Source organism: Strigops habroptila, chromosome 11, assembly GCF_004027225.2.
Source record: "Strigops habroptila isolate Jane chromosome 11, bStrHab1.2.pri, whole genome shotgun sequence".
NCBI classification, from domain to species: domain Eukaryota; kingdom Metazoa; phylum Chordata; class Aves; order Psittaciformes; family Psittacidae; genus Strigops; species Strigops habroptila.
In genome coordinates this window covers 25,207,873-25,233,204 of record NC_046360.1, presented here as the reverse complement: position 1 = coordinate 25,233,204, position 25,332 = coordinate 25,207,873, and the positions used below count along the sequence as shown (strand labels likewise).

The 25,332-nt window shown below is 34.7% G+C and overlaps 1 protein-coding gene across 19 annotated transcripts in view; it reads left to right on the top strand.

The window, feature by feature from the left end:
• The window catches only part of ERC2 (ELKS/RAB6-interacting/CAST family member 2), a 488,016-nt gene that overhangs the window by 164,020 nt on the left and 298,664 nt on the right, over positions 1-25,332 (top strand). For all 19 annotated transcript variants that reach the window (XR_003993765.1, XR_003993764.1, XR_003993761.1 and 16 more), the window contains one exon: positions 17,010-17,147. Coding sequence is in view for 2 of the 19 variants with exons in the window: in XM_030501570.1 (XP_030357430.1) it covers positions 17,010-17,147 (138 nt within the window). In the remaining 17 variants the exon portion in view is untranslated. The remainder of the gene's footprint in view (positions 1-17,009; positions 17,148-25,332) is intronic.

The following is a 25,332-nucleotide window of genomic DNA, read 5'->3' as shown; positions in this document are numbered from 1 at the left end:
GCTTTGATAATTTTCTTGTTTCCAAGTAGTATGTATTTCTTGGTGGTAGAATCAGCAGTGGTATGTTTGAATATGAGTAGAATAAATCGAACTTTAGAATGGAATCTGAATCTAATTCACTTCCTTCTGGCACACCTGACTTTAATTTTTAACGCCTAGCCAGGCACAGTGCTAAGATCAAAGTGAAATACAGAGAATGGAGTAAAGTAGTTCTTGGAAACTAAAAAGAAAAATGGCATAACGTTGCATAATCTTTTATATATAAAAGAAGTACTGGGCCTAATTGCCATTCACTTAGGAATAAATCTGCAGTAAATTTACTAAAGGCAATTATGCCACTGTAAAAACTTATTTATCCGAGAGAAGAATCAGGCCCACTATATTTATTGCCTTAAAGATGCCTTGATACAACAGCAGAAATATCCATTCATGTCTCCAGACAGGCACAGAGTCTGTGCCTTATTGCACTGTGTTTAACGCCATGCCAAAGTGACTGTACACCACAGGAACTTCTAGATGTTGTTCTCTGTAGTGCCTACTGCTGATCTTGACTGAGGGTGAGAAGCTGCTAAAGGTACACATGAATCTGTAAATTCCTCTTGAAGCAGCTGTTTGTTGATAGAGAGTATTAAGAGTATGTAAAATTACATTTTAGATTTGAGTGAAATACCTGCTGTGACCTATCCAAAAATCTTAATCTATGGTTAAGTCTGGATTTTTCTTGTGACTGTTCTGGGAGCCATAAACTGCTTGATTTGAATGTTTATTTTAAAAGAAATAATCCATGACTTTTGAGAGTTTTAAATTTTTTGCATGTCAGGAGGTGGATGTGATAGTAAGCAGCTGAACAAATGTGAAGAACTGAGTATAGAATTTAGGCTACATTTGAAGGTAATAGAAAACAGGAATTGGATAATTTAGTTTTAGAAGAGATCATCCCTGTGAACTGTCCATGGGAACTATTCTTGTACCTTGTGTTAGATTTATAAAACATGCTTTCTTGCATGACATTTTACATGGTCAGCAATGGTTAGCACTCTTTAATTGTTACTGACTTTTGTACACTGTCATTTTATGTAATGTAATATAATTCAGCTTCTGCCTTGGAATGTATGAATTGAAACAGCTTCCACAAGTCCCTGTAAATCATTCTAACTTTGGGGAGGGAGAAGAGAAGCCACTAGGCTTCTAGGCAGCTAGCTGCAGGCAGGGCAGCAAAATGAACCAGTCCATGCCATCACCCTTGTGAACTGCCTTCCCTTGGCAAGGTAGGCGCTTTTCTCCTTTGGGCATGTTGTAATGCTGACAGCCGTGTTTAATGTTGACAAATATATCTTCTTATTGAGACCTGTGCTACAATTCATGATGCAGGACATTTCTCAGTAAACGCTAAATCTGTTTTTTTTGGAGGAGGGAGTCAGGTGTGGGGAAAGGATGGGCAGTGTTGCAGCCACTGATTGATTGTCACTGTGCCTTAAATGTTCTGCTGCAAAACCTGTCAAAATACCCCAAACCCACAAAAAGGCAGAGGAACAGAACTGGAAGATTTGCTTGGGTTTTGATTAAGTTTTAGTACACTATTTACAGACTACTGGCTTGACGCTCTTAGACTACTTGTACTAATGCTAAAATAAAAATTCTCTGAGTAGAGCAGTAGAAAATAATCTTTATATGTATTTAGTTTTGGAATAATCTCTCCCCTGTCTGACAGTTTTTTAACATTGAGCTGGCCATCATTCAGTCATTTAAGAAGTCCAGTCTGCTTATAGTATCTATCATCTGAATGGAAGACACTGAAAATGAAAGTGTTGTCAGACTATTGCAGCTTCATTGTTAAGAAATGCTCAAGTTTTTTAAAAGAATTTTAATTATTTAACTGTGTATTCTTGAAGAGAATGCATGATGAAAATCAAGATTGTAATAATGCTTGCAGAACTACAGAGATGAAGTAGTCGATGTGTAATGTATTTTTATATAGCCATCATCAAGAAATTCGAATTGTTCTTAACTGAAAACTCCTAACTTGCCACTCTTCTGAAGGTTTTATCTAGTGTCTGTAAAACCCCACCGTGAAGAGGAGCATGTTACAGGTAGTAACAGAAGTGAACAGGGAGCTGAAAGGGCTTTACGCTGTTGGAGGGACAACTGCATCTTACACTTGCTGAAACTTCTCGCCAGCTTATGTAATTCTTGGAGACGAACTTAAATATCTCGCGTTAAAATCAAAGAAATATACATCAGAAAAAAAATATTACAAGTGTGTTATCAGTGTAAGTATAGTATGAGGTCAGTGTCACTGACATTGCAATAGCGGATAACCTCCAAGTGCATTTTCAGGATCTTAAAATGAATTTTCCTGTAATTGCCAAAAGGGGCAATTGAGTGTTCTTCATAGATCCTTTCATTAAGGCTTTTACAAAAAGAAGAATGAATAAGGATGAATGAATAGAAAAGAAATAGAAAATGAATAGAAAGGCAAATGAGTAAGGATGGCTACATTGATTAATAAAACCCAGGCACAGATGACCTGATGAAAAACTGGATTGAGGAAAAAGTATGTGTCTTTTTTTTTTTTACAGTTGATGGTATTAGAATGAGGCTAAGTTAAATACACAAACCTTCAGGTTTTGAGGAAGATGTACATAATAAAGGAAATTCAGTGAGAGATTAAAAAAAAAAGAACACTTTTTCATACCAAAAGCAAACTGTTTTAAACACAGTACTTCAGATTGATTATTTCTACTTCCTATTCATACATTTATGTAAAAGCATTGCCTTGTTACCTTCACTGCTATAGAAAATCTAAACTGTTCAGCAGATGTTGATTAAAGACATTCAAGTTGCTGCGTTTAACATTTCAGTTTAAGTTTAGTGGTGCTTTGATAGTTTATACTTAGAAAGACTGTGTCTGGCCTGCAGTAACTAATGGTGAAACTCAATATGTGCATTGTCTTTCATGCAGCTATAGTGCAAATATTAAATTACATCTCATAGTAACAGGAATCCTAGTTCTTTGATGAACAACATTTTGAACACTTCGGCTCTTAATTGATAAAAACCAATGTACATCGAACATATGTTAATTTAACATTTAGAATGATTAAGAAAAGATATCTTTAAAAAAGGGGGCAGGGAGATATGTTATCCTTCTGCAAAGCTTTTCTTTCATGTAAAGTCATTACACTGTCCCTTATATATGAATATGGATGGCCTCTGTAACCAGGGAGCTAAAAAGAAACTTTCCAATAGGAAGGGTATTATTATTTCTGACTGATTACTGCCTAACTGTTTAAGCTCCGCTACTGGTTTTTCCCTCCTTTTTACCACTGACGCTTAAGGAAACTCTCATAAAAACAGTACCATGTGAAATTGAATTCTCTATTACAAGCACTTGAATGCAATTTCTAAGGACAGGATGCTCTTCTACTACAAATCAACATAGCTGTATTGAATTCATATAGCCATCCTCTGTTTATTGTAGCTAGGGTGCAGGCCTGTTATTTTTACTTTCAATGTAAAAATTTTTGCTGTTACGTATTTTTCTTCATTTGAAATTCTTTTCCATTTTTAGGGCTTCCCTCCTCTCTCTTCAACCTGTCTGCCCCCTTACTACTCTGAAAGTAAGGAAGTATAAAGTTTAGTATTTTTCCTCTGTTGATGTTGATGAAGTATTATATTATGTTTTACAATATTTTACAAGGAAACTGGGAACTAAAAAAATGTTGGAAATCTCTGAATAATTTTGTAAGGCTGTAGGAAGAGGTTTGTAATTAAAATGTAAAGATGACAGAGCAGTTTTAAAATGCTCTACTTGCACTTTTTTTTTTTCCCCTTCAGGTGTGAAATGTCTGTGATTTAGGTGTTCTATAAAATCAATTTACCATTTAGGATTAAAAGCAGTACACTTATCTGAAAGTCTCTGAATTAAAGAAAGAATACTGAAAGTTCTCTGTGTTTTGGAGCAATTAAACTTACACTAAATCTCAAACAAATTACCTGTCTGTACTTTTGAAGTACATACCAAATAGTTGTAATATTGTCATACAATTCTATGTAAAAGACATGTTATGTAGCTATTAACACAAGGAGAGATATCAGTTACTGTTATAATGTAATTTATGGCCAGAGGCTTCTAACAAAATTAGTTGTAGCATGCTGCGATAAATGTTAGTTATTTGCTATAGTCATAATTGTTTATGGTCTGAGTTACACTGTCCTGTAGAACAGTGTGATGTGTAAATGTGCATTTATTTTGCTTTTGTCTAGGCTCTTGTATCTTTTATAGTTTTCCACTGGAGTCAAAACTGTAGGAGTTGCTTAAATGAGATATATATTGAGTTTGAAATTCAAACCTTACAAAGCATGTTAAATATCTCCTTAAACTTTCCAGGAAGGGAAATAAAGGTATTCTTTTCTTTCACTCAAGCTGGTGATTTAAAGGGTAACCCTAAGCCACCAATAGAAATATATAGTGGTGTTGGTAAAAACAAAACAGATATTCTAAAAGTATTACAATGCATAGGTACATACATTAAAAGTATGTGAAAAATAGGAAAACCCCCTGGGAGATCACAGATTATGATAGAGTTTAAATTTGATGTTAATTTTTTAACTGGATTGTCAACATAGTTGTATATGATATCTCAATGGAGCTGTGGCTTTCTAGGCTAGAAGTTTTTATTATAAACCATACTTCTGAATTGAATATGGAAAGGATAAACGTAAGATAATGGGAATAAAAGTAAAAAAAAATATATCCTTCAGGTAATTAAAAAAAAACCCCACAAAAACCCTGCATTGATTGAAGTTAATTGAAGAAGTATGAAAAATGATAAATGGGCAGCTACAGTTAAGATGAGGGGGACTCACTTGGAGTGAGAAGGCAGATTTTTATCTTCTATACGGCTGCCTTCAGTATTTTCATTTAGAAAATATTTTTCAGTGTTTCAATTAGGAAAAAAAAAACCAACCCCAAGATTTAAATGCAGATGGAGAAAAAGAAATGGTGACTAGCCTGAAAAAGAAATCTAGTGTTAATGCCAGGAGGCTGAAGGGAGCTATTGCTATCAGTTTAGAACAGTCTTTGCAATGGGATATGGTTGTAAAAATTGCTAATATTTCTGTCTGCGGGAATGTTGGGGAGCAGAACAAAAGATGATAACCTCTCTCTAGATGGCCTTTGTGTCATCCCACCTGAAAAACCGTGCTTGATTTCAGACATCTCCTTGTCAGAACAATAGTGTAAATGTGAAAGAGACAAAAAGAGTAGTTAAGAGACCTGACAGGTACAGGTATCTCGCTAAAACTAATAGAGCTTAGGTTTATATTCTAATATTCTGAAAATATAAATATCACAAAAGAGGAGAAATTATTTTGGCCAGTTGAAAACTTAGTAAATGAGTAGCATGAAATCAGATTGACAAGGAGATCTGTTACGTGATTGGATAGCCTTCAAATAGGAAAGGAAATTCAATTACTGTAGGTTTTTCAGTGCTAGGTGTAACTTAGGCCAGAGTCCTGGAAGGAATCTTAGAGTATCATAGTGTGTTCCACTGCCCACAAGCAGGAATGGAAGGAGATTGTTACAGTGAGTGAAAACATTGCATTTTCTCTAGGGATTAAGCCAGGCTTCCAGCCTCTCTATATCACAACCTGCTCAACCTTTTCACTTTGAAGTGAAGTACAGTTTGTAATTCTGCCTGTTACTCAGAACTCTGGATGATGGTTCTTTTCTGTAATTAAAAATAAATCTCTTCTGAATGTCTGTCTGGTTTCCTATCTTAATAATTTTCCTAAGTATGTAAAATCATAACTCAGGATAAGTTATGGTAAATCACTCCTTCTATTCTTTTCCTAAACTCTTTTCAGTCTTTTGCTGATGGAGATTGTTTCCATTTTACTGCTTTGGTTTCATTGATGAAGGCTGCTCATTGATCAGGACTGTATTGCTCTTTAATGACTACATTGACTTTAGTAACATTTTAGAGTGAAATAATTTTATTTAAAATGAAGTAATATACTTTTTAGCTTCTTTTTGGATACTAAAACCTAAATCTGCTTTCAGACTAAATTGGTCATCTATTTTAAAGCTTCTGTTAATTTTCTATTTCTCTATATATTTCCCTTTATATATATGTGTATTTCAAAATACTGCATGCAATATACACATCTTGTGCTGCTTTCCATTCGTGTTATCCAGCATGTTGATTTCTCTGTGTTCGTTTCTCTGGAAGACTTCCCATCCTACTGTCTAACTGGCTCCTGCTTGCTTTCTGCAGCCCTTGAGGTGCCTATTCTTACTCTATTTCTTTTGTAGCTTCCCTTTTCAGTATTCCCAGTTGCCCAACACTTGTCTGTACAACTTGTTCTGCCTCTTTCTTCGTACCACCTCTTAACTTTTTAATGAGATATGCTGTTATTTTTTAATCTGGGCAGGGGTCCCCAAGTCTTCTCAATGGATAGAGACATAAAAGGAATTACAAGATACGAAGTAAAAGGTTCATCTTAAATGATTTGTGTTAATGTAAGTTTACCAAAGCGGCTTTTTTTCTACACGTGAGTTTACATTAGAATATTTTAGAGTATATATACTTCCCTGGCTTGCATACGACATAGTGTAACAGTTTTCCATGCAAAGTCTTCTTGAAAAATTATTGCATAAGTTAACATATCCTTTTTTATATGCAACTCTATCATATACTATGAAACTGGCCATGAGTAACAAATTGTCAGATACTTTCAAATACCCGAAAGGTAGGATTGAGCAGAAAGGTATGATTCTTCATGGTTAACTTGGAGAAGTGATACAGGTCATACCTTCAGGTGCTCTTGATGTGCAATTAGGCTAGACTTCAAAAAAAGTTCAGCAGTCATTACCTTGTAACATGTAAAATGTTGTGAGATGTAGGAATTCATACCCAACTAACTCATCTTGAAAAATCTGGCCCTAAATGTATACAGACAGTTGTTGTAAGTATTAGCTTGTTAAGAATGAATGTCCAGCTCTTCTCATTTCCTAACTGGAATTATGTGTTAGTCTCTTTTGTATTATTATATTTACTATCTGGAAAATACCTATCGCATTTTGAGTTATATCACAATAAATACATATAATGAGAGCAAAAACTTTTCAATGGATGTTTCACAAGACCAAATCCTGCTTAGAAGTGTCCAAGAGTCAAGCTGTTTTGTTCAGAGAATTTATTGGTCTCTGAAGAGAAGGAGACAGAAACTGAGTATTTCCAGATACACAAGTGGATATTATCAGCCCAAGCTTCTTTTGGCTAGCTTCCTGGTGAAGGTTAATTTTAGCATTAAGTTCCAGCTCTTTCTCAGCTAGAGTCTGGCAACAGAAGCCAAGCTTTCAGTCCAGGAGCTGCTTTCTTTGTGGCAGCCTTCTCTCTTGGCTCAGTTTGCCCACTGACCTGCTTTTATAGCCCTGTAAAACTATCAGCTGACTTGAGGGCAGATCCCTTCTCTAAGCAGCCCTAGAGGAGTTTTCTTCTTTCTGTATGAAAACTCAGTGCACGCATCTTCCTTCTTACTGCTTGTTGATTACTCTGAATCCTTCCTGTACCCATCGTTTCAATCCTGTATTATCTAGAATACAGGAATCTAGAATCTCAGTAAGTAACAATGAGTGAAATATTTCCTGCAGTGATTACACAATGAAAGAAACATGCTACTTTTGGAAGAAGAAGAAAGGAGTTTTGTCACTTTTGATCCCCAATTTTAGTTGCATTTGCTTCTATTTATTGATGTAATAGGATGCTCTCAGTTTCTAAATGTACATGAGATAATAGACTGATGTTTCCGATGAAAGAATAAAGAACTTTCTTTTTTCCTAGTCACATATAGCAGCACTTTATTTCAGGTACTGACCAGAGAATATGCATATTCCCAGTAAATGATATACATCTTCTCTTAGTGATCAACAGTTAATAAATTCTTTTCCTACTTCATACCTTTTTTTTCTTTCCCCTCTCCTGAATTAAGGAGCATATATATTTTCTTTACGTAAGCTTCCAATCCTATTGGATTTTTTTGTTTTAGGTACCTTAATGATACTTCATGCTTCTGTACTGTTTTCCCTCAGTTTACTAAGATTTTGCTAATACTCAGTTGATACTCCATACGTTAACAAACTGAATCATACAGAACATGTAATGACATGGGAAATACTTGCTCCTTGTGTGAGTAGATCTCTTGATTCTATCTTGGATCTACTTGCTTTCCTCAGCCTACTTTAGGAAAGTTTAATTACTTTGTAACATCTGTTCAGAAGCTTGGTATCAATGTAAATTTCATGTCTTCATTAATCATATCCTTTTCATCCCTTGCAGCTTTACAACCATACTGTGGTGAACGTGTTGAGTAGACTTTCAAATGGATAGATAAACATATGTGACTAAATTGTTTAGTAGCAAGAATGTCTTCTAGATCTTAAAATATTCCTGTATTCCTAAGTCACGAGCTTCTTGGGGCAGTGATTTGTTGTAAGCAAACCTGACAAAACACTTGTATTAAGTTACAATTTAAAAGCAACTGTTAGTGCTGTTCAGGTGACAAAGCCCTACAGCTATGGGACGCCTAAGAGCTGTTCAAGAGCTGAAATTTCACTTGTAGAGCTTCTGTGGAAAGTGGGCTTCAGGTACTGCAAACCTGTGAAGACCTTATTTCTTTTCAGGTTACTGTGCCTGTGGAGTATGTGAGAATTTTGAGAACAGTTCATTTGGTTATCAACTAATGGGAAAAAGAAACATAAGAAATGCATTTCCCTGCTTTTATGGACCAAAATAATAAAGCATTCTAATAAAATAATGCTGATAAAGTATGTTCAATCAAGTACAATATATTACTAAAATCATACTATATCTTAGACATTGTAAAAAATACAAAAATATAAATAAAAGTATGAATGCTTCTATTTTCCCTTTCCAGAATAACGATTAAGTATTGGGACCAATTATTAATGGTAATAGAATCATTCAGGTTGGAAAAGAACCTTAAGATCATTGACTGTTAACCTTGGTATAAAAATTGTGTATGATTTTTTCAGCCTTATTTGTTCCTTTAAAATAAAAGAAAAAAGCAAATCAAAACTGAAAGCCAAATTGGAAGCTACGTATCTGAATTCTCATTAATGGCTTTGAAAATATCTCCAGCTTTGCAGTTTGAGAGGAAAAGATAAGAAAGATACTGATGCAGAGCTTGCTGCCATTACTAATAGTTCAGACACGAAGTGTAACATCTGGAAGCAGAGGAATACCCTGTGCTGGTTATTGTGTCTCTCCTCCTGGAGGCCTTGTTGGTGCTAGTGGGGAATTCAGCATGAAATGTAAGAATCGATAAGATATCTGGTGACAGACTTGGAAATTCATTTACAAGACAGCCACTTCTGGTGCTGCCATCTTTTTCTGTTTATTTTCATGGTTGTTACAAATTTATGTATCCATTTGATACCTTTTTCTGGGCATTATCTGTTGAGTGTTGTTTAGAGATTATATTGATTTTTTGCAGTAAAGGCATTTGATGACATAGTGGTGGAAGTGGCTGAAAAATTTCAGACTTCAAAAACATATGCATGCTGCCTTTGAAATCAATCTAGTTCCCTGTATTGTAAGTTTTGGTTTTTTTCGTACAAAGCAAATTATGTATATCTTGAAGTAGAACAAAATTTAATCCCAAGTAGACTTGAATACACCATTTCTCATATTTTTCTTAGAAATATTTTTTTACCAGATTATTATTAGGTATATAATGTTAATTTTTCTGATCAAATCAAATTATAAGTGCCCTTTACTTTTCATTGTGGTTGACGTGTTGCCAATGTTGTTTACTACTTCATAGCTTTTATACCTCTCCCCTCCTGTCTACTGTTCTTTTTTTTCTTTATTTCATTCCTTGGAAATTCCCATCTCCAGATGTCAGCATCTGTGTAAACTCTTGTTTGTGTTTGACTGGTGTATTCTTTATGTTTGGTTGCTACTGCAGCTTTAGTGTTCAGTAGTAAGAGCATCATTTTTTCATCCAAAGTACTGCTTTCTGTATTCTGGTCTTTCTTTGCATATTTGTTATAATTTTCAACTTTCTCTTTTGGAGGCATGATGTCATCTTTGCTTCTCATCTTGCATATCCACTTTCTCTCTAATGGTAGTATCTTCAGGTATTTTTCTTCCTTGTTCAATTGCATAAGGAGTGAGCCATACAGACTGCATAGCTGATTTCTTTTGAAGAGTGCTTGCAATTGATAACCTGTCTCATGTCCTGTTGACACTACTGTAATTTTACACATTCAGCTTCAGAAGTTTTTGCTTGTGAATAAACAAAAATGAGTTGCCTTCTCTTTTCTGCATCATTTCATATCAAGTGCAGAAGTAGAGTATGCATCTCCATTATATCAATTTCTTTTTCTATGAACTTTTTATGTGGGTTAATTTGCAGTATGCATTTTAATGCTGTATTTAGTATACTAGTAACAGTTTTTGCAGGTTAACAAGATATTGGAGATAAATATGTGATAGTCCTTGAATACAAGTGGTAACATCATGAAGCAAGCACTCTCTTTTCCAGCTCAGAATTTCAGCTGAATTCACAGTGCTCATTTTGTGAAGAGAGTTTATGCTAGCTACTGAGCAAGGCAAAGATCAAATTCTCATGCAGTCTTTCACAAGTGTCTTTACATGTAGCCTTGCCTAACAAAATTAACTGTACTTAATATGTCATCCAAAGACTTGACATTTGTTCTCTATGAAATGGTACACTTGGCTTACTTAACATCTCAGTGCATATTACAAAGGACAGCATAAATCCATGGGGCATAGTTTCCCTGTAAGTTCTCAGTTGACAATGTTAATACTGGATAATAGGAGCATTTTGTAAGTATACAGGTATGTCTTAGGTAAGTTATTGGTTTGTGGTTTTTTATTGGAGCTATTTTATACAGAATTGTTTTAAAATGGTGTTATATATATTAATACAATAAATAATGTGATAGCATTACCCAACAAAATGTGGTGACAAAGAGATGAATTGATTTCACCAAGAAGATAATCATGTGACAAATACCTTAATTTCATTTGTGAAATAAGGTAGCATTTGATATTGCATTATTTCTGTGAGGACACCAATTAGAATTTGAAGCCTTATGTTGCTTAAACACTGTGTAACATCCTCCTGACCCAAAGCTCTTGTTACTTGGTTAAAGACAAGTTTGCATGTAAAGATTAGCAACTTCAAATGAAGCAAAAGGGAAGATGGTACTGGTATATGGGATAAAATGGGCAAAAGCAGGTGGTTCTTAACAATGTAAATCTAGTGGGTAAAAAAAAAAAAAAAGTTTTTGGTATAAGAATAATGAACAACCATAAAAGTTTTCAATCCACAGTTTAAATCTGATCAGCTATGTAATCCTAACAGCAAAAAATTGATGAGTTTAAAGAAGCAGAAAATGTGTTATGTAGAAATGCTGTAACTTCGGAGGGAAACAATGTAAGTGTACCTGAGGAAAAATATTCTGTTTACTTTTTTTCTGGTTTCTTAGTATGGCCTTATGTCTCTTTCTGTTTTTTAAGCTTCTCAAGTACGGCAAAATTCTAAAGGATTATTTTCTTTCCTGCTTGGATTATGTGAATTGGGAAGGTAGCAATAGGGTAATTACTAGCTCATGCCACTTCTCTATTGCTCTTGTCATCAGCTTAATGTGAGGGCTGATGTCTGAAGCAGCAGTTGCTTCATTAGCTCCTTTGTGACAGTTGCTGTGCAGCTGCACTTTGCTACTTTGAACTATAGTCCTGAAGGAAGTTTAGGTAACAACTATTCAGACAGATCAGTTGTCTTTTGTGAAAACCTTATAGAGCCATTGGAGACTGCTTTCTCCTTGGGCATGCACCATATACCTAACTGGAAATGTTTTACATAACCTAAAGGGTTGTGTACAGTTTATGGACAGCTTTACAAATACCTTTATTGTCTCTGGTTTAGTAACCCACTGTCATATTGATAGTAGGATTGAGCTGGTCATATGCTTTGGGCCATCTGAAATCTCCGATGTTTAAGAAAGTCTTGTGGGGCAAAATAATGGAAGAATGTAAAGCTAAAAGATACTGTTGAACCATGAGGTGTGTTGTAATCTGAAGTATAATGTTGCTGTATTACTCCAATTTGGAAAACATAAATTTGGAAGCTAGAAACAGGAAGGCGCTCTGGAAATATTTTAAATAAGAACATACTGTGCAATAGGCAAGAAGCTTTATTCTCTTGAGAAATAATCAGGCGTTTTGATAGCTATTGGAACTGCTTATGAAATCTGAGAGTATTTTATCATGTCACAATTAGATTAGCAAGCTTTTTTCCAATTACCTTGGAAAAGCCAAAATTTAGTGCGAATCTTATACTTTAATAGATATATTTAATTGCAAGCAGCGAACTCCCATTTTTGTAATATTTTAGAGAGCTTTATATTGTAGTATATTTTTTCAAGATAACGTTTATTTTAAATTTTGGAATCTATATGTATTTTGACTTTTGAAAAAAATATTCCTAATTAATGCTTAAATAAGTAGGTCTGTCTACCTACTGAAAAGGAAGAAGAACAAAGCGAAAGTTTGTGGTACTGCATGATGAAACACTTCAGGGGCTAGTCTCTTTCAAAACAAAAGACAATTCTGCAATGTCAGACTGTTGAAGTAGAAGTTGCCCTTCAGTGAACTCATTCTGTTAATTGAAATCCTGTTTAAACTGAAAAAAATGTATTTAGGTCACATCACGAATGTTAGTGGAAAGCTATGGAGCCATAGCTTCCCCCTCTCACCCCATAGAGTAAAACTTCAAATAGCCGCGGTAAAGCCTGTTAATTTTTAAATATTCTGGCTGACCTGATATTTAATAACTGATAAAAATTTCTGGCTAAAAATGTATAGTGCTTTCCAAAAACTATGCCTCTGTATATTGAGCTTTCAGGTAGTATATTTTTACAGGCATGGCAGGGAAAAATGATTTAATTTTTTTCCTGAGTATTTTGTTATAAATTATGCATATACATGCACTCATAAATGAATGGAGGTGTTAGGACATCTGTACATACATCTATTTTACTGAGTCACTATCAAAGCTGGTTTCATGTTCTGGGATATACTGAGATGTTTCTGAAAAGGACCGTATGAGATAGAATCATAGAATCGTAAGGGTTGGAAATTTATCATGAGTCATACTAATAAAAATAAATTGTATGTAGACATTTAGAGTATTCGCATTTGAACAATACCTAAGTATTTTTTTTCTGTTCTCATTAATAGGTACAACTTTTTGTCTTTTATGTATATCTGTGAGGCAGTTGCATAAGTGAGAATGAGTACTAAGATTTAAAGTAGTAATAGTTAATGCTCATGTTGAATGAATGCTGTTGTTTATTAAATCTCTTTTTCTTGCAATTCCATTCACTGTTCAAAGTAGAATGTAACAGTACTTGGGAAATTGTTCAGTAGGATTTTTTTTTTTCTTCAAATAGTAAGGTTGGTTTTTTTTTTGTAAATAATGAAGATGAAACATTAAAATGTTCTGTTTCCTCCCCTGTGTTTCAATTTTAAATTTAAATTAAGCTAAACTTGTACTATTGATCTACCTCACTGGTAAATCAATAATGAAAGTGATTTTGTTTTGAGAACCTGGGTTACTGCAGAATTTCAAAGTCTGTCAGCGGGTGAGATTTAATTTAATCCCTTGAGTATTTAAGAAGCATTCCTGAGATGGTCACCAAAAAGTGACAAGATTAGTACTTGCAGTTTATTGACAGGATGCCTCCTAGGAAAGACATTTATCTGTAAGGGCATTGTTTTTTAAAAGAGACTAAAGTCTGTCTCTGGGATACACACACGTTATGAAATACAGAACGAATTTTGGGAGCAGTTTCTTTTCAGACAGTTCATGGCACAAGGACATAACAGTTTACAGAGTTAAGAATTACATGTTGACAAAACTACACAGTAAGTAATTTCCTAACAGATAAAAATATAAGTGCTTGAGGATTAAGAATGTCTTAACAGTCCCTGTCATAAATTGAATTCAGGTATGCGCAAAAGTAAGTCATTATTCAGCAATAAAATTGTATCCTTGCATATATGCCTGTGTCTAAATATATGCTGGAGAGTGACAGAGGTTACCAGAGGGTTTGTTGTTCTTTCTGGGTTTAAAAAACCCAGGAGAAACTAAACCATATCTTGTGTTCCAAGATTTTAGCATGTGAGACTGCTCAATCTCTTTGTCTCCTGTAATCTTTTTGAGAGAACTCTTTGTGCTTAACTGGTCATAAAATCTTGTCTGCATTAGCAGATCTTTACTAATCCCATGCCCATCCCAACAACCAAACAAATACTCTGTGGTACTGATTCTACTTTCACATACCCCAGTGTGGTCCTGTTCCCATCAAAGTATTTCCTTCAGATTTATATAGCACAAATAGAAGAATAATCAGATCCTTTCCTCTTATTTTATCTATGGACTACTCATTGAATGACTTATTTTAAAGCAGTTGTGATTCAATGGGGATGTTTTTAATTTGCTGCCTGTTCTCTTTACCTCTGAGGAAAGAATTTTGTAAATGCTGAATAATTTTAGAACATGTTTTCTTGGTTAAGGGTTGGATCATATTTTAAATTAGTTTTAAGAGGAAGGAAATCGTGTAAATGCTGTGGAATTCAGATAAGCACTGTGCATAGGAAATACGTACTTTAATTTAGGGTGCCTAGAATTGGTAGGTCAAGCTGATGATAATAAAGGACCAGATCTTAACTTTGTTTCAAAGAACGTGTAATCAATATGCACTCTCCTGTTTTATTTCCTTTTTGCTGGAGAATTTATTTTGGTGATGCTGAAATGTGCAATTGCTGAAGTATTCCACAGGGTGTCATGAGCTAGTTGTTGGAATCGTTAATACTTGGATGAAAGTAAAGAAACATAGTGTGCAGTCCTCTGAATGCCAGTTAATGTAATTTTAGATGTGACTAATACACATGCCATAAAACAAAAAGTTCTTAACTCATTAACACATGTATCATATTTCTGTATCTGTATAAAATATACACACGAAGAAAAATATTACGAGAGATGGTTTACAAGAGTGAGCTATTCTGTGTCAGGTCTTCCCAAAAAACCTTTCTCTATGTACCTTAGTATTTTATAGTTTACAGAGCAAGTGGAATCTTTGGCTGAAGCAGTAATCTGAAATACCAAACTATGTAGAAAAAAGAGAAAGATCTATAGTACTTGTATTTGCCATACTGTTATAAAGAATTTCTAATTGGAATGTGCTCCTCCAAATTGACTTTAACATTTTATTTTACTTTTAATTTTTATTTAAGTTCTTTTAAAATTTAACTTATTTGAACAAACTTTATACAGTGCATACAGCTGTACTCTGGATTTTATGATTTGTTAATTATAGATATATATGATGTCAAAACTTAACTTCAGGCTTCTTTTCCTGCACGTGTGATATAGTATGAGGAGAATTTTTACCAAAGTATGCCCTAAATTAAAGTGTGTTTGATTATGGTGATACATTTTTGTATATGGAGGCTGAGTTTTTATTGACAGAAGTGTTGACTTTTGCAGAGCTGCACATGCACTGAATTCAGCTTCAGGTTTATAAAGAATCTTTAAATGCAGTTAACAGTAACTATGAAGGATCCCGCTTCTGTTAAAATCTGAATTTCTTTAAATGGGAATGATATTGGCCTTGAGAAGGATACATTACGTTATGAAATGAACAGCAAAACTTCATTTCAGTAGCAACGGAACATGATCCAAAGTGTGAAATCACTGATGAAAGTAAGAATTTGAATCTCTGTTGACAGTAATAATTTGTCTAATTTTAACAGCATATTTAAAACCTGTTTGGACCAAATGATGCTGTATGGATTTAGGCATACTTGGTTGTATTATATAAAGTGGCATACTAAAATAATAGACTAGTTATTTTTCTTGTTACTCTTTATTTGTAGAACAAATATTATGTGTATTATGGAACAATTTTTGGTTTTATGCAAGTGGTGTAATAGTGAGTGCACTAGGAGTGGAGGATGGAGGGAGGGAGGTTGGTTCTTCTGACAGACAATTAATAAAATTTATACATATGACATACCATACCACATGTTTTGTCTGTCTTATGCCCAGAAGGTCATCAGCCATAGAAGGTGATTGCCATGATAATTAGAAGCCGAGTCCTTTTGTTCAGATTTGCTTCCAAAATCTACATGGTCCTGTGGGCAATTTTTTGTGCAAATCCTTTCTGACTTAACCACTATAAATCATGACCTGTTTAACAGACCAGTGTGTTTATAGGTACCTTTAGCAGTATGTTTAAATACTTACTAGAGGAAGAACTAGATCCATTTAAAGCAGTTTTAATATCCAAAATAGAGTGACATACTTTAAATCTTCATAAAGAAGAAGAAAGTGAATGCAAATGGTGGCTTTCGGTTTGTTTTGTTGCTGTTTCTGGGTTTGAGTTTTGAAGTATAAACATCCTGATCTCTGTCCAGGTGAGTTTCCTTTACAGCAGTGTGCCATGGAAGAAAAGGTTTTTAGATAGGTGGGTTGTCTGTCTTCTTCCTCAGTTTAAGCCTTACTGAACTCGCCTTGCCTCTCCCTTTCTTTGTGCTTCTTATTGCAACTAGAATAATCTAAAGGGGTAATTCTACACATACTTTGAATTACTGAGATAATGTAGTACCTTAAACTAAAGTGATTAATATCAGAAAATATTTAAATAATAAAATACCTGACCCCCCTGAGATTTTTCCTGTAATTTATTAGAAAATGATACTTAGCAAAGGAAAACTAAATCTAAAAAACTTGATATTATTAGAACTTGATATTATACCATGTAAAAACTTTGCAGTATACGAAGGCATATGTATCGTGTAATATATATACATTCAATTGATCCTAGCACCCAAGCCCCTCTTTGAATGGCTGATGAATATTCTAATCTAAACTGTTTTTATTTTCAGATTGAAAATCTACAGGAGCAACTTAGGGACAAAGACAAACAACTAACTAATCTAAAAGACAGAGTGAAGTCGTTGCAGACGGATTCTAGTAACACAGACACAGCACTAGCAACCTTAGAAGAAGCTCTATCAGAAAAGGTAATGTTTTCCTATAAAACAGCATTATGTGCTGCTCTTAAGGGTGAAGTGTGTCCAGAAAATATCTTTTTAAGTTGGGGTCACGCCAACTTAAAAATGGGCCTTGTCAGGAAAGCAGGAGCCTCTGCTATGGTAGGGTGAGCAAGGAGTGATTCCAAGCTGATGAACTGAAACATGGCTCTATGGTAAAGAAGGATGCCCTTTTAAATCGGGATGGAGTAAATGGCCCAGGTGATGGGAAGTTTTTCTCTTAGTCGATAGGATGAGTGGTTGTTTCCTGAAAGAACTGAAATGCATGGACACCTGACTTAACGAACATTTTTTTTTACAACTTTGTGATCTTGATTATCCTGTTCTTCTGTCTGCTTGGCAAAGCCTTACTGAAGACCCAGCAGCAGGTGACTGTACCGTTACCTTGGCTTGCTGTTAGCACTATTGGTTTCCTATACTTAGTTTATAAGAGAAACTGTATTTCATAAAAGAATGGAGTTTTTTTATTTTAAGAACTATATGCCTTTAATTTGAAAATACCTACCAGAAGGGATAAATCTGGACTGTTTAAATTAGCGGCAACATTCCTACCAGTTTCAGTGACGTCAGGGTTTTTCTTTCAGTTAACTTTGAGTACGAGGTAATCCAAGTGAATTTATATGCCAAAAAAAAATTAGTACAAGTATCCACTTTTTATAGCTCACAGATCTTTTTTATATATATACATATATCTCACTTAAATGTGCACAGATGAATGCAGCTAATATGTGCCATTCTGCAGTGTGTAATCCTATGAAGGTATTTATGACTGTATACGACTCCAAAATGCCACTGTGGTGTTGGCACTAACATCTAAAATGCAAATGTTGGATTTTTTGATTTCTGTGTTTGATCACCTTTACTAACATTTGTTTGGTTAACAATAGTGAAAAAGTTGGCATTACTGTTACTTCTGTGGCTTCATATGGATAAGCTTACAGCATTTATGCAGTAAAGAAAATTACATGCACTTTAAAATTTCACTGCTAATCTGGACACAAGACTCGCCAATCTCACTGCATGTGATTAAAAAAATGACACAAAGTACTTTTTTTATCTGTTTTTCCTCCATGTAAATTATATTTTCTGAATTAGTCTACATTGTCACTTGCCCAAAATGCTCATAGAGACGGCTGAGATTTTAAAGCCGTCCTTTAACCGTGATGCTATGGTTGTCAATATACAGAGCAGAGCGAGTGTCTCTCTGCAAACTTGCCAGTTCTTCTCCTGTGTGACTGACCACGAAGTAGATTGTCAAAAGCCATTTGTATCCCATTTTCTGCCTCAGTTATATCTGCAGCACTTCAGAGAAAGTGCACTTATGCAATACTTCTTAGCTGGGTAATTTGCTAAGTTGCAGTCTGTCTTCAATTGTAATGTTATTTCTCTCTTGAAAATATTAAATTCATGACAGTTTGCTAGGGTTCAGAGTAGAAGCAGCTAGTGTGGAGGTATTGAATAGATCATGTATAGTCGCCTTCTGGTTACCAGAAATACAAAAGATTAAGTGGTACTGGGTTAAAACCTAACCCAAATTAATAAGTGGCAATTAGTTGGTTTTGAGTCATTTTGTACCTCTACCATTCTAAAATCTTTTGAAATAAATGTGAACTCTTTAGTAAATGTAAAAGTTTGTATAATCTTGAAGTTCAGCATGTATCTGAAAATAAAATATTCTATTAATGTCAGACATACAAATAGTAATATTTTACTAAAACTCAGAATGTGTTATTTTTCAGTATCGTAGTGAGGATTTGTCCCAGAGTTTGTTTAAAAATTGTACTGTCAAATTTCTTAAGGTATGTGATAACTTCTTGTGGCAACACTGGAGACCCTGATGGTATGAAAATTGTGTGTCAAGCTTTATTTGATTGATTTGATGGAGATTCAAAGTCTGAGAAATGATGCTAGTTTTAATATTTTAAAAGAATTAGATGCTTCTTTGAAATGTGTTTTTGCAGTTGATGTCAACTTCATTTGGAATTGCATGGATATATAGGAACAGACACTTTTTAAAAGAATTAGTGTGATTAGTGGTTTTTCCAAGTGGAATTGATTAGAACTCACATGGGGTCTCCAAGGTTGAATTCTGTGCAAAGTAGTCACTTTGCTTACATACAGTCAGCTGAGAATGGCATCTTTCCTGCAGTGTTTGCAGGCTACGCTGAGACACACATACAATGAATCACAGAATCAGAGTGCTTAGGGCTGGAAGGGATGTTTTCCTCTGCCAGAGATTTTTGTCTTTTTGCAGCTGATGAAGGCGATGGTATCTATTGTAAGCCAATGCTTTTGAGAAGTGGCGTGAAGCTGAGTTATGCTGTGGTTTCTGGTGACTGTTTCAATCACTTATAGAGAGATTGTTGGAAGTTAGGTGGCAGTCTATAAAGGGAAGTACTCAATATGTTAGTGATATGCTTATCATTCTATATTACTTCAAAAATGCTACTTTGTTACTGTTAGAGAATCATATACAGAATTATGAAATAATACGCTCTAAGAAATGAGCTTTATAACTTTTTAAACTCAGTCCCAGTCACTGGGAAATCTTTTTACAGTTGAGGAATGATTAGTATATTAGATTAAAAAAGGAGGAGAAAGGTAACACTGCAAAGTAGAATCAATATCAGCTTTTGAGAAATAGGGTAACTTAATCTTAGAGCATTAGACACAATGAAGAGGAAATTTCCAGGGTAAAAGTTTCTCTCTCTATGATTTTGATTGTTCATTGTACAAAGAAATCATGCACAATTTCATTCAAGGGTAGATTTCTCAATCTTAAGTGTAGTCTTTGGGATGTACTTACACATTGAAAGAAGCCAGCAGGCATCTTCTAGAAGTTCCAAATGGACTAGTATGTCTAGCTTTCTGGTGGCTCCTGGCAGCTAAATACTTTGACATTTTATACTTATATATGTGCGTCATTCCTATTTGTGTCCAGCATTCCAACTCATCCTAGCTGCTCTCAGTCAGTAACCTTTCTTATCTGTATTCCCATCTGCAGTAACATTCTTAAGACCTACAGACTTTATTAATAGTTATTTACTTTTTCAACTGCAAATACTGGTAGAAATATAGAATAGACTTTTGTCCAAATAGGAGAAAACAAAAACCCTTTAGTGATAGTTTCTTGTTAACAAGTGCATCAATATAAGTACTTTTATAAATTTGAATTTGTAACACTCTCAAGAAAGGATGCTGCTGCTTTCATTCAAGGACACCTGGTTTCCATGGAAATACACTGTTTGTTTTTTGTTTATTTGTTTTTCCTAGAAATTGTATCAGACCTACTTTGTAGCTGAATCATGTTTTCCACTCGTGAGGTTAGGTGAAATTTTTGGCTTTACCGTAATTCTTTGGCAGTTCAATAGTTTTTAGAATTTTAATTTAAAAAATAATGAAGAAAATACTCCAAGAAGCTCTGTTAAAACAGAAATCATATTTATTTATAGCAGCTTGGTAAACGACAATTCAGTGAAATAGAATTTAATTGCTTTCGTTCGTTTCTATTGGAAGAAAAAACCATAATCTTATGATATGAATGAATTATGAGGCTATTTTTAAAGTCTGAAACCCAAATGTTTGAGCATTTATGTTTTTCCTGCATTGTTCTTGAAAATACTTAGATTGAGATTTCGGCTCTGAATTAGAGTATGTGGCTCCTTATTCTTCATGAAGATAGCTTTTTCCAGGTATCTGTCTCTGATTTCTTTCATATTTAGTGGCTAAGTAGCTGGTAACAATAAATGAGAAAATATTGTAGACATTATAAAACAGCATAAAAATTTCCCAAAATGGACTCCTTTTAATCTTTGTGTTTTCCTGGCAATATTATTGATATAGTTTGTTCTCTTGCCAGGAATCAGAACCAAATCAGCACAACTTTAGTCACTTTTGAGTGCATTTTAGAATTAAACTGAAAAAGGTATTCATTCAGGCCTTTACCCCTAAGTTTGGATCCCCTCCTAAATACTGAAAACAGTTAACAACAATAAAGATTACAATGCAATAAACAAAAAATAAGCTTAAAAAAAAAAACAGTTTGAAAATCACAATATGGAAAAGTGCTATCAGCTTCCTTGATGTTTTAACAAGAAACTTTTCAAAGAGTATCTCACCTCTTGGACTGGCCCAAAGCAGCTCAAGAGGTTGCTTTCATGAAGCTGATATTTATAAAGTTGGTCCTACTGTAGCAGCATACAGCAGATAAGCAATTGAGTATGTCTGATAATAGAGCTATATGCTGTGGCAATTCAGTTCCTGTTTCTGTGATAAAGTGCTTCTGTGATAAAAATTCTAAATAGATTAGACCTGTGAGGTCCTAGATTAGTGCATAAGGAAAGCTTGCCAATGCAAATAAGACTGAAACAAGAACACATTGTTGGGATTTCTGTGAGTTAGCTGTTAATCAAGTAAAACATGGTATATTAGGGCCTTTTAACACATTTTTGACATTTAGCCTTATGCAGCTGACAGATAAATTAGTTGTCTTTTGTGATTGACTGAGAAAAGAATTATACTGTTCATTAATAAGATGAGATAGTGTTATGTTTAATTCATTATAGATGAAAAAATCATATAGGTAAATAAATCTTAAAGAGGGAAATGGTATAAAATTAAGTTTGAATATCACTAGGTGCATTCTGAATGGTTATTAAACTAATTTCCTAATATGTATGTTCAGGTAGGTAGATTGGGAAAAGGAGTCCCTGATGTAAGGGGAATGCTAAATGCAAAAAGAAAGTAGCACTACGAACTTCTACATTTTTTAAAAAGTTTTCCTTAGGAACTGGGCAGCAAAAAATAACTATACCAATATTCTTATTCCAACATTATTCAGTATAGTGCTCATTGTTTTTCAATGTCTAAAAGAGTCAAAGTACATTTATTTACAAACTTAAGTATAACTACTTATTTGGTAAAGATCTTTATCTAATTGTTTAAAAGCCTTCTAATAACATTCAATTTTAATAATTATTATTTATATATTTAGTATTATAAAATACTTCATGTAATGCATTTTTTAAAGTGGCGACTATACAGGTTGGGCGGAGAAGAGATTCAGAGCAGCCCTGCGGAGAAGGACTTGGGGGTGTTGGTTGATGAGAAGCTTAACATGAGCCAGCAGTGTCCACTTGCAGCCCAGAAAGCCAACCGTATCCAGGGCTGCATCAAAAGAATTGTGACCAGCAGGTTGAAGGAGGTGATCCTGCCCCTCTACTCAGCTCTTGTGAGACCTCACTTGGAGTACTGCGTACAGTTCTGGTGTCCTTAACATAAAAAGGACATGGAGCTGTTGGAGCGAGTCCAGAGGGGGGCCATGAAGATGATAAGAGGGCTGGAGCACCTCTTGTATGAAGACAGGCTGAGAGAGTTGGGGCTGTTCAGCCTGGAGAAGAGAAGCTGCGTGGAGACCTCATAGCAGCCTTCCAGTATCTGAAGGGGGTCGATAAGGATGCTGGGGAGGGACTTTTCCTTAGGGACTGTAGTGGTAGGACAAGCGGTAATGGCTTCAAACTCAAACAGGGAAAGTTTAGATTAGATATAAGGAAGAAATTCCTTACAGTGAGGGTGGTGAAGCACTGGAATGGGTTGCTCAGGGAGGTTGTGGATGCACCATCCCTGGCGGTGTTCAAGGCCAGGTTGGACAGAGCCTTGGACCACATGGTTTAGTGCAAGGTGTCCCTGCCCATGGCAGGGGGGTTGGAACTAGATGATCTTAAGGTCCTTTCCAACCCTTACTATTCTATGATTCTGTTGGTGAAACAAATTCTTACAGGTGGAAGCCAGGATTATGTAAGTGGAAGTAAAAAAAAAATCAGAAGAACATAAATGCTTTAAGTGGCTCTATAATGAATATGTATGAAATGTATCACATTTCGCACTAAGGCCTAGCTTCACATCCAGTAATAGACTAATCATATAGCAGCATCTAGGAAGATTAATACCGCACATCTGCTTTTGATACTTGATCTTAATGGCTCATGTTACACAATAAAATATGTTGCATCATAGCTTACATTTGCTATATAAGCATAATGCAGAAGTCAATTTAAAAATATTAAAAAAAAGGAAATATAAGAATTAAGATTTAAATTGAAATTCTAATGTGCTTACTTGCACTTACGCTGTGGTCTACACTTAGCTGTCTAATAAGTAACCACAAACATTAGAGGCTTTCCAAATATGCAAAGATCAATATTAGAAGCTGCGTTTTTCTATTTCTTGAATTGGCACTTAAATATTTTCAGGGAAACGCATGACCCATTAAAGTTAAATTGATTTAAGTGTAATCAAGTTTTAAATCAGTAATTTAAAATAACAGAATATTTATTCAGTTCATACAGAAACTGTTATCAGTTTTAAACTTTATACATGCAGATAAAACAGCATTTAAATGATAGGAGAGTGAATAAATGGGATATCTTCAACAGATGCTTTGTGAAAGGCAGATACATATATAAGCTGAAAATAATACAGAAAACTTCCCTGTCTTCTGAAAACACTGTGTTACATTTCCTAGTAAGCAGTTCCACAGAACCCAGACTTCTGGAGATTGTCTAGTCCAACCCACCTGCTCAAAGCAGAGTCAACTGGAGCAATTTGCCCAGGATCTTGTCCAGCTGGGTTTTGAGTATCTCCAAGGTTGGAGACTGCTGGGATGAAAATCGCAGCCTTGAGTTTAAGCTCCTTTTTATGCATGTAGATGTTGACAGTTGGCTTTTTGCAAAATATGCCTTGAGCATTAAAAGCCACAGAAGCAGTCTTCAGAAGATCTTCTACGGCTTGAAGAAACATCACATCTAGTGTATGGAGAAAACAAATGAGTGACCAGGACTGTCTGAATGATATATGCTTTTTAATGGTGCTGTTACCACTTCAGCTAACTTTGATAATGAATTAATATTTTTCTTTTGTCATAATGACTAAGTTTATTACAAATCAGAATGGGATGTACAGCTGCTTAAATGTTGCTTGCATTGTAATGTTTGTTGAAGTATAATAACCACAGGTGAGGGTATATTGATACTCTCAGGTAAAGGTAAACTTTAAGTGTAGTGTGTGTATAAGTATACATAGATATATGTCTGTGTGTGTATACATATATAGTGTGTGTCTGTGTATATATGGCAGTATAAGGAATTATGAACAGAAGGAATTAGCATGAGCTTTTTCTCTCTTTCTACTATTAGTTTTCAATCATATTGACCAGTTCTGTGAAACAGTATTTTAAATATTGATCCCAATCAAGCTCCATTTTGAAGATTTCAAGCATGCATACAACAGGATTTGAAGAGGATCTAGGAGCATGTTGGTGGTATTACCTGAGCCATGCCACTGGTAGTGTAGAACTTCATCAGTCAGGATGCATTTTTTTTCCTGTGTAGGTTTAACTTAGCTAAATGATGTTGCTTCCACTGCCCTGCTGACTACCACTTCCAAAATGATACTAGTAGTTCCCCTGATACTCTGCTTAAATTGACTATTCCCTATTCAAATGCAGTTCTAGTGGTTATTTTATTTTACCCTAAATATTTCTCTTTGATTGTTACTTGCATTTTTCAAGTATTGGTAGAATGTGATTTTGAAGAATGTAATCAAAGTGTAACAAAACCATACTACTGCATCTGCTTTTTACATTTCACCCTTTGAATTCATCACCCAATCCTTGACTGGTGATTTTCAGCAGTTAGAATAGTAATTGGGATTCAGCAGTATATTTAAAAACATGGTTGAGTTTAAATGTATGTAGGATTACTGTTAATTGGACAGAGAAAGATCTTCCTTTGGATGTCATAAGTTGTATCAGGGTACTGTTTCTGTGTTTTGGATGGCTTTTCTCTCCCCCCCCTGCCTTTTTTCCTCTCAGAATACAGGCCATGTAAACTGTAAGTTACTGATGGCTAGCAAGTGATTGATTTCTAATTAGATTTGGAACCTTAAAGCACTGTAGAGTCTACTAGCGTTCAAAAAGATAACCAAATTCAAGCTGGGTAAACCAGTCATGACTTCTGTGTTTTGAACTGTTATTCAAGACTTCAATCACTTATGAATACAGGAAATACATTAATGAAATGAATCACTTTCCATATCTGTCACACAATCAAACATATTCATATCAGTATAGATATTTAATGAAATTTCTGTACTATGT